The 10,065-nt window shown below is 42.5% G+C and overlaps 1 protein-coding gene across 2 annotated transcripts in view; it reads left to right on the forward strand.

Moving 5' to 3' along the window:
• Positions 1 to 2,905, forward strand: part of EYA2 (EYA transcriptional coactivator and phosphatase 2) — a 310,430-nt gene extending 307,525 nt beyond the window's left edge. For both annotated transcript variants that reach the window (XM_085619407.1, XM_085619408.1), the window contains exon 16: positions 1,209 to 2,905. In XM_085619407.1, coding sequence (XP_085475533.1) covers positions 1,209 to 1,289 — 81 coding nt within the window. In that variant the 3' untranslated portion in view covers positions 1,290 to 2,905. The remainder of the gene's footprint in view (positions 1 to 1,208) is intronic.
• The last annotated feature ends 7,160 nt before the right edge of the window (positions 2,906 to 10,065 follow it).

The following is a 10,065-nucleotide window of genomic DNA, read 5'->3' on the forward strand; positions in this document are numbered from 1 at the left end:
AGATCTCCACAGCCGGGGAGAAGCTTTCTGCACACAAAAGATAGCAGTGGGTTAGTGAATAGCATTTTGTAGTACTAATGTAGTACTACTAATAGTACTATAAAATGCAGTTTGTGAATAGGTAACTTTGTTTTTAATAAAATATGTATACTCTACATACTCACTTTGAGGGATTTTCAATGGGCCATCTTCCGCCATTGCTCTGCTGTAGAGTCATTCACATTTTGCTAACACCCTCTCCAGCATACAGCATATGGTACATGGTCAGCACACTTCAGCCGTTGGCTTACCGGACTGCGAGTGACAGCATACTACACTTGTATGATGCAGGGGTGGTTCTTCCTAAAAAGCGGAGGAGCATTGCCCCGCCTGCGGCGACCGCAGCAAGTAAACACAAATTAATAAAATGGCATAGTAATGCCATTTTAATTTGCCATTGGTTCCCGTTGTATACAGTGCAAATGTGAGGGCAGGGGGCAGGGCTGAATCCTGCGATTGCAGGGTGACTGCTTAGTCCACAGTGTGCATGTGAAATTGTCCAGCTGTCTTCCAGCGGCCAGCCCAACATGCACACTACAGACCCAGCAATCCCAAGGCTGTGAAGCAGCCGGGGGATTGCTGGCACAGGCCCCTAGCCTCCAAAGGAGTACTAGGTTAGCCTGATCCAACCAATGCTGGAGCTGCTTTCATGCTGAACACAGCATGAGAGCAGCTCCAACATTGGTTTAATTTGCATTCCACTGGGCAGGAAGGAAGTCCTCCCCTTTCCAGCTCGTGGACACCAGTTTCGGGGGAGAGAATTACCCCGCCAAGCGGGAGCAGCATTCATGGTGAGTTTTGCGCCATCACACCCTACCATATTTTTGCATTGCTAGCCGCCACTGGTTTAATGTTCACAGCCACACAGTAAGTAGTCCAATCAATGGCAAGGACAACTTTACAGTGAGTCTTAGAGTGCTGGTGCAGTTGTATTTGATATGCTCAACTTTCGAGTGTTCCTGTTTTGTGCTAGCAGCACCCACAGTACAAAAGCTTGCATTACGTAATGCGTTTTTTGGTGAGTATGTGCAGACCATGTGCGGACTTTTCTCTGTGTCTGGTTTACTACGTTTAATCACATAAAAACAGTTATTTTCACTGTTGGACTTTAATGGTATTTTCTGGCTTTTTAGACACCATTAAAAACAATTTTCATATTTCCATTTTAGCACAACATGCCTTTCTGGAGAATTACCTGCCACACTGACCTGGAAGCTCTCAGACATGCTTTGGAACTGGAGTACTTGTAGCAGAGAGGAAGGTCTTCACAATGGGCTTCACCACACACCAGGAATCTAGCTGAACCTACTCTGCAATGCTCCAAAGTCCAAAACAGTGTGCAGACTTTTATCAAGAACACTGTCCGGTCCTTGAACCACTGTCTCATGGAAATACAGCTTTGTACTCCAAGAAAACAGGCCTTCGGGCGGATCTATCATAATTTCATTTCAAGACGTGTTGGAGCAAAATGGCTTCCCCGGTGGATCACCCAGCTACGACGTTTAAGAGACAGCTTATAGCTGGAATAGGACTTGACCGCGAGGGCACTGGCCACATTGACTCTTTATAAGCAGAGAAAGGCCATACTTTCTGGGTCGACCTTTTAGCTTTTTTGCTTTTGGATGGGGAAAGGGCATGCTAGATATTGAACTCTTGGGTACGCTCACTGGACAATGCATTACCAAATGCAGGACTCATTGGAAATAAGAGTGAAATATTGATTTTCTTTTGTATTTTTTTTTAATTTATGAACTATTCTCATTACTCTGGTATTAAGCTCTTGTACCTGTGTTTTTAACTATTGGGGGTTATACCGTTCTAATTTAATAGTTCTTTCCTCCCAAGACAAACTCTGGGGACAATCATGTTATGTACATTAGTAATGACGTCACTTGGGCTGTTGGTAAAACTTATAGTTGTTTTTTTTAACCATTAAACAGATGGTAAGTGGACTGTGCATGTGTCTACACTGTGCCTTATGCTGCCATCTTGATTTATTAAAAATAAATGCAGTATGTTGTCATGAATGAAAGGCATTAAATAAATCTAAGTTTACATTTTTGGGGAAACTAATACCTGTCACCTAATCTCTGTTGATTCCAAAACAATATATTTAATTTTTCAAAATGCATTAAGTATTCCAATGTAATGCTATTGCATTAATTGTGGAAAGGATTCTATGTAAATGAGTTGATTTAAATACCTGCTTACTTTACATTAGGATACTTACAGTAGTACTGTGTTCATCACAGTGAAAACTCATCATTTTGAAATACCTTAAATGAAAAAAACATCAGTGGGGCAGACATTCTTAATCACAAGGGTAAGTCTCCTGTGACATCACTTGATCTGCACAAAAGTCTTTGTTTGACCACTTCCATTCCAACCAAAGAGGCTGTGAGTGGGTGTGGTCTAGACAATCAATTGGGAGGAAACAGCTGGTACACTCACTATTGGTAGCCTACAATGAATCCAAGCCCGGCCCCTTGTCCACCATGAGACATAAAAAATTAAACACTAATAGACTTGACTACTACTAACACCCTTCTACCATCCATACAACAGAGATGTAGAAATGCTGCATAACGATACACTGAGCAACTTTGCATGTACTGAATGAATGGTACATGTGTAAACCTACATGGACTAAATGAATAACATTAATTCTGGAGCCTACGTTTAGGGCTAAAAGCTAGAAATGCTCAGTCTGCATTACAATTTCACTATGCCTAGCGGCACGAGGAAAACGTTTGTGGTTAAGTGGCAAATTTAATGTTTGAAATCTGGTTCTTTGGTCAGGGGAGGACATTTGTACAAATCCAAACCACACTCACTGTGGCCCTGAGAATAAATACTTATTGTGCTCTAATTTCTCATTGGTGTCCCTTCCTGCACATAAACAATCGCCTCTGCAGCGCAGGCACCCTTGCAAATTGGGTAGGGTGACTGCGCTGGCGCTAGGCAGGATTTTTAGCTCCAGCACTAGGGGAAACTCAGGGTCCACCACCTTTTGGGAAATTTGGCGCATCTCTGTGTTTTGAAAATGTCGGAGTGCGGCATTGACAAATTTGGCGTAATACCGCACTCCGACATTTTCTTGTAAATAGCCCCATAGTTCTTGTCAGAGTGAAAGTAAATGGCGGCAAACGTGTGACTAAAATTGTTGCTATTGTGAACTGTGAATGTTGAGACTTTTAGCTTACTGATAATGTATCCACTGTCAGCTGATCAGCGAGAACCTCGTTGGGATTCTGACAATCGCCCTGTCTGGTAAGCAGAACATTCAAGGAGCCTGAGGAAGCTAATCTGAAATCTATGCTTCACAAATTGAGGGTCATGCTAATCCAATGCTATGGATGTACTTAACTCCTATGTGGGCAGACTCATGTAACCTTTTGACTCCATCCTTGAGCAATGACACTGGCCGTTCCATATTTATACATCAATGTAAATGTAGCTTTGCAGAACTTTCCTATGACAAATTTCCAGTATTTATTCAGGAAATTCTGGTATTCTGATGACCAATAGCGTCCTGGGTCAAACTTAAACCCACTAGTATGACTTCTAAAAAATTCAGGGATACAATCCAAGGAAATGCTTAATATGAATACACCAAATTTTAATCACTGATTCTTACTTAAATTCTATAACACTTTCATTTGGGATATCTTGATTGTACCAGGCTCTCAAAGTTAAAAAGACCAGCCTCCTTTTCAAATTGTAGTAGCTGAGAGGCACTGAACAGTGCATTGCAAGTATGTCGGTACACGTACATCAAAAGCAATTGGGTTTAGAAATTAAGAGGGCAAACACGGGAATTGGTTAACAGTTTAATATTCTTGAAGAAATAATTAAACTAGGAAACTAGGAATATGATAATATCCTTTTATTGAACAAATTACCACAAATCACACATATTCTTACAAAAAGAGGCACCAAAACAAACCTTGGTATTTAGTCATTAACCCCTGCTACCTATTGGAAGTGAGTTCCAATGGATCGGTCCTAGCATGTGGAAACGCCAGAGTCTGCCTCGCACAGTGGTTTGGGTGAAGTAAGAAGAGGTGATAAGCAGATCTTAAGTGGTAGGTGAGAATGTATCAAGTTAAGATATCTGTGAAATATCCTGGGGATTTGCCTTTAACTGCATTGTAGTTCAATGTTAAGAGCATGCATACTGCCTTACTCTCAGTAGAAAGGCTGCCAACCTGAGAAGTTGGTTTGAGCCTGGGTTGGTTAAATACAATTCTGTTGGCAAACTTTAGGACTTTGTCCACTAGAAGGTTACTGAAGTAACTCAGAATGGTGAAAACTAGCAAACTGATCAGCTTATTAGTGGTTTGAAAGTCTACAAGAACAGATCTACTGACTATTTGGAACCTACAGTCTTACATCACTGGCTGTAGGCCTTGATGACAGAATTCATCTGCATAGAAGGGCTAGATAGGACACCAAAGTTTCTGGCAGAAAATGTTATTATCACGATGTTAGGATGGAAGTAGGTAGAAGGAGTAGATGCAGAGGAAAGTATAGGACACTCATGTTTGCTGAATTCAACATACGTGAATAAAATGCCACCCTGTGGGGTTTAATGCTTTGACAGCCAAATGCACGTGCCTGGAGGTGGGATGAGAAAATTGAGAATGATAAGATTTTTTTATAAACTTCTTACAAGGGGTAGGAGAAGCTGAATGAGGAGATGATTTCACCGAGTGAGGTGATGTAAAGAGATAACAGAAGAGGACCTAGAACACAGCATTGTAGGACTCCAACTTATAGTGGAGGTTCATTTACCAGAAAATGAGAAACACAGGAAGGATATCATTTGAGAGCAGAGCCAGAGATACCAGAGACATAAGGGAGACATTTGGGTGTGATGAACAACAATGTGAATGGCTGCAGGCAGGATGAGTGTGAGGTGGTTTTGGTGTGCAGAATTTATAAAGTTAACCACATGTGAGAGAGATGTTTCTGTGTACTGAAGAACTTCAAAACCCCATTGAATGGATCAGTTAAGTTGTTGGAGTTGAGATAGCTATAGATTTAGTTTAGTAGAGGGAGCATAAAGGGTTAATTATAGATATGAGTGAAACATTTAAATGAGACGTTAAGCACAGAAGAACATGGAAGTGAGAGCAAGATCCTTGGTAGTTCCTAGACAGAAATGGCCAAATGGAATGTATGTTGCACTATCAGACTTGAGAATAGGGAAGAGCTCCGAGGGGGAAGTAGCATTGAATACAGACAGCGTAGCAGGGTGCAGCTGGACACACGGACATAAGAGCGAAAAGGTAGGCCAGTAACTAGTGTATCAAGAGTTTATCTGATGGCAGTTGTTTTGGAAGAAAAGTAGGTGGCAAAGTTTACTGCTGAAAGTGGATAATTTGATGTGGTGGCAAAGAAAGTAGGTTACTGATAGATGCTAGTTGATTCTGTTGGGACAAAGTTGGACAATTAGAATGTGGATGTTGGTAGAATCTGCATTAGTTAAGATTGATGCTAATATTGTTGGGGCAAGTGTGTATTCATGTACGTGTTTAATGGTTTTGATTTTAAAACATTTGAAAAAAGTACACACATCTTGGTTTTCAAGTAGTAAAATGAAGTATGATCCATTGTTGCGTGTGTGAGAGAAGGCGCATAAAGTGTGATGGGAGTTAAAAGCGTGTTTAAGGATAGGGTATGTTACAGAGGTAAAAGATCATAATGAATTTAAGTTGAAACTGCATGTAGTGAGTCTTGGGATGATTTCATTATTGGCAAAACGGTGATAGTGCTGTGAAGGAGTGTAGGGGATATTTGCAGAGATTTATAGGAAGGAATGGTCAGAAGAAGATAGGTTGATGTTAATATAGGAGTGTATCAGCATGGCTCAAAGTAGTATTCAGTTCCAAGTTGTGACATGGTTGTGAATGTGTGCAGAATATGCTTTAATCAGTGAGTGAACACAGTAGGCCAATAATGAGATTTTAGTCAAAATCTCTGAGAATGATGAGTGGAGTGGTGTCTTTGCCTTTGGAGAGGCCTGGTGTTGCTTGTTATAAGAATGCAGATTTGATGATAGCCAGTAAGGAGGCAAGTTGTAGTGGTGCCATACGTTCGGAGGAATGGAAGATCAATGAGGTGCAAGATAAGGGACTCTGGGACGTAATGAAATGTCTTGGAGAAGGATGACCAAAGACTAATGATAAGGAAGTGATGTTAAGTTGTAACCGGACTGTATAGAATAAATTGATAGAGGTAGTTTTTGTATAGGTCTAATAAGGTGGGGGTACCAAGCGGTTTGAAGAGTAGGTTAATGGTCCTGCAACAGACATTTCATGGGGGAAGTTCCTGTATGAAAAAAAAAGATGAGATGTGGTTTTTAGTGGCTGTGCATGGATTGACATATTGAAATGTTTGGCAGGGATTGTATATTATGTACAAAGTGGGATGTGTCTCACAGAATTCAGGAGACTCATAGTGAGCGAACTGGGAGGATTTGGCAGAAAAATGGCATGGTTATTTAAGGATCATTTGGTGGTATGGGAGGATCCAAGAAATTTGCTCTAGTGATGACTGATTGTTATTCTGAATGGTGGTATGTATGGTTTGTGAGTAACATTACTTATGAGGTTTCAAAAAAGTTTATGTTTGAGATATTTACAGGGGAAGGTTATCCTGAATTCATGGTACCAAATAAAGACTGATTATATGTCTGGGAAAACAAAACCGTACCTTGAGAGGCATAAAATGAAGTATCACAAAACAGCATAGTATTATCAGAGTGAAAAAGGTTAGGTATGAAGCTTTAACCGATTATTTGGTGAATGTGTGCAATAGATCATTGAATGTGGTTTGGAGTGGAAAAAGGAGGTATGGAAAATACTTTGGAATGACAGGACTTCAACACACTCTACAATAGGAAGAGACACTGCTTTGTATGTTGGGTGTGGATGTACGATGTTACAACGCGAGTTTTTACAACGCGTACCGTTACATCGCGGTCGTTACAACGACTGCGATGTTACCACGCCATGCCTTTACAACACAAGTCTTTACATTGACTTGCACTAGATGGCGTGCTAACATTAGAAAAGCGTAATTTACTATTCCAACTCCAGTCCACTTAAGAGTAGGGAAGGTGTTGGGATAGTAAACTACACTATTTGTAATGTTAGCACGCCATCTAGCGCAAGTCAATGTAAAGACTTGCGTTGTAATGGCATGGCGTGGTAACATGCAGTCATTGTAACGATTGCGATGTAACTGCATCGCGGTGTACTAACCGCGATGTAAAGGTAGTTCCCCGTTGGGTGTAGTACCAAGGTGTGTGCAGGATGGGGTGAAGGCACACGTTGTAGTTGTTCAAGAAAGGGGGGGTGAATGACAAGAGTAGTATTGTATAGGCATGAAAAGGTGCAGAGATGTGCCCTCGGAATATCAGCTTATGGTGGGATAGAGAAAGGAAAGCCATGATATTTGCACCTACAGGCTAATGGAAGCATTTAACCACATGGTGTCTGTGAAGAGTAGAGAGGGGTGGAATTTCAGAAGAATAACTTGGTGTGAAGCATTGGCGTTGCGGCAAGACACCCAACCAAGAAATAAAGTGAAGTGTGTGGAATCCAGGTTACAAAGATGGTGTTCTGCTGTCAAGAAGAGACAGGTGATGTCGACATAAGTATAATGGCATTGTTTGATGTGGAGTTCATTCTGTGGTGTGGAGCGGCATTGTGTTGCATTGAGTGGAGTAGAATTGTGTGGTGTGGAGTGGCACTGTGTGGCATGGAGTGGAGTGACATTGTATGGCATGGTGTGGAGTGACTGCATTGAGTGGAGTGGCATTGTTTGGAATGGAGTGGATTTCTGTGGCATTGAGTGGCCTGTGTGGCATGGAGTGGAGTAGAGTGATATTGTGTGGCATGGAGTGGCATTGTGTGACCTGGAGAGGAGTGTAGTGCATTGGTTTTGTGTGGAATGAGTCACATTGAGTGGTGGTGCATGGAAGAGCATTTAGTGGAAGGAGTGACTTTGAATTAAGTGGAGTGGAATGGCATACTGCAAAGCACCTCAATGCCTTGCCAGTGGTAGCAAGCGCTATATAAATACAATTATAGTTGAGTGGATTGGCATTGCGTGGAGTGGCTTTGTGACAAGTGGAGTGGCATTGTGTGGAGTGTATTAGAGTGGAATGGCATTGTGTTGAGTGGTATTGTGTGGTGTTAGGTGAAGTGGAGTGGCATGCCACAAAGTGATTCAATGCCTCATCAGGTGTAAGCGCTACATAAATACAATTACAATTGAGTGTAGTGGCATTGTGTGAGGTGGAGTGGAATGGCATGAAGCATGGAGTGGCATAGTGTGACATGGATTAGCAGTGAGCATACTTGCACTGAGTGGAGTGGCACTGTGTGGCATGGAATTGTGTAGAGTGGGGTGGCATTGCACGGAGTGGCATTGTATGGAGTGGGATTGAGTGGAATGGCATTGTGAGGAGTGGAATTGTGTGGAGTGGCATTGTGTGGAGTGGAGTGACATTGTGTGGCATAGTGGAGTGGCATTATCTGGACTGGAGTGGCATAGTGTTGGATGGATTGGAGTTAAATTGTGTGGCACTATGTGCCATCTACTGGATGGAATTGTGTGGAGAGGAATTGTGTGGTGTAGAGTGGCATTGTGTGGTGTGGATTATCCCGGAGTGGGCTTGCACTGAGTAAAGTGGCATTGAGTGGAGAGGCACTGTGTGGCATGGAATGGCAATGTGTAGAGTGGAGTGGCATCGCATTGAGTGGGTTTGAATGGAAAGGCATTTTGTGGAGTGGAATTGTGTGGTGTGGCATTCTGTGCAGTGTAGTGATGTTGTGTAGCATGGAATGGCATTGTGTGGCATAGAGTGGAGTGACATTATGTGAACTAGGGTGGCATTGTGTTGGCTGGTTTGGAGTGGAATTGTGTGGCACTATGCAATCTACTGGATGGAATTGTGTGGTGTAGAGTGGAGTGGAATTGTGTGGCATTGTGTGATGGGGAGTGGAATTGTGTGGAGTGGATTGGAGTGGGATTGTGTGGCATTTAGTGAAATGGAATTGTGTAGCATTGTGTGAAGGGGATTTGTGTGGCATTGTGTGGTGTGAAACAGAATTGTGTGGCATTGTGTGGAGTGATGATGATTTCTAGCGTTGTGGGGAGTTGAGTGGAGTGACATTGTGTGGCATTGAGTGGATTGGAATAAAGATGCATTGTAGAGCACTGTGTAGCATGGAGTAATTTATTTATTTATTTAGTGTTTTATAGAGTGCAAACTTGACCCGTTAGGATTAACAAGTTGTATACAAAAGACTTGGGGAGAGATGGGGGGGGGTGGAAACATTTGAAATAAAAACAGGTACATACATTTTACAAAAGCCAGAGGTCCAAGAGTCTACGGGTGGGATGCCTGGAGGTGCCAGGTGGATAGCATCCGGTTAGTCCAAGGTGTGGCAGCAATAGGATATAAAACAAAGTCACTGAGGTGAGTGCAATGCAAGCATTAGGAGAGGAATTTGCCCATTAGGAAGGTTTTGGCCTCCTTTTTAAAGTGTGCCAGAGACGGAATTCTTTTATTGGCGGGTGGGAGTGAGTTGCGTATTCTTGATGCGGCCTCAGAGAAAGCTCGATTGTACGTTTTTTTCTTTCGAAAGCGCGGAGGCTGGAGAAAGAGGTCTCTGGCAGACCGGGAGTTTCTGGCTCCTCCGGATACCACGAGTTTCAGGGCGAGAAATGCAGGGGATTTAGTGTATAGAGCCTGGTGAGTGATACAAGCCAGTTTAAGTTGGATTCTGGCCTCAAGAGGAAGCCAGTTCAGAGCTTTCAAGTGTGGTGAGATGTGGTTGAATTTCTTTGAAACTGTTAGGAGTCTGGTGGCAGTGTTGAGGCAGGCTTTTAAAGGGGCCAGGGAGATCTTGGGGAGACCCGAGAGGGTAGAGCATCCATATTCGAGTCTAGAGATGACTAGTGCCTGGACTGCCATTTTTAGGTCAGGAGTGTCGAGGAAAGGTTTCAGTT

Source organism: Triturus cristatus, chromosome 7 (assembly GCF_964204655.1).
Source record: "Triturus cristatus chromosome 7, aTriCri1.1, whole genome shotgun sequence".
NCBI classification, from domain to species: Eukaryota; Metazoa; Chordata; class Amphibia; order Caudata; family Salamandridae; genus Triturus; species Triturus cristatus.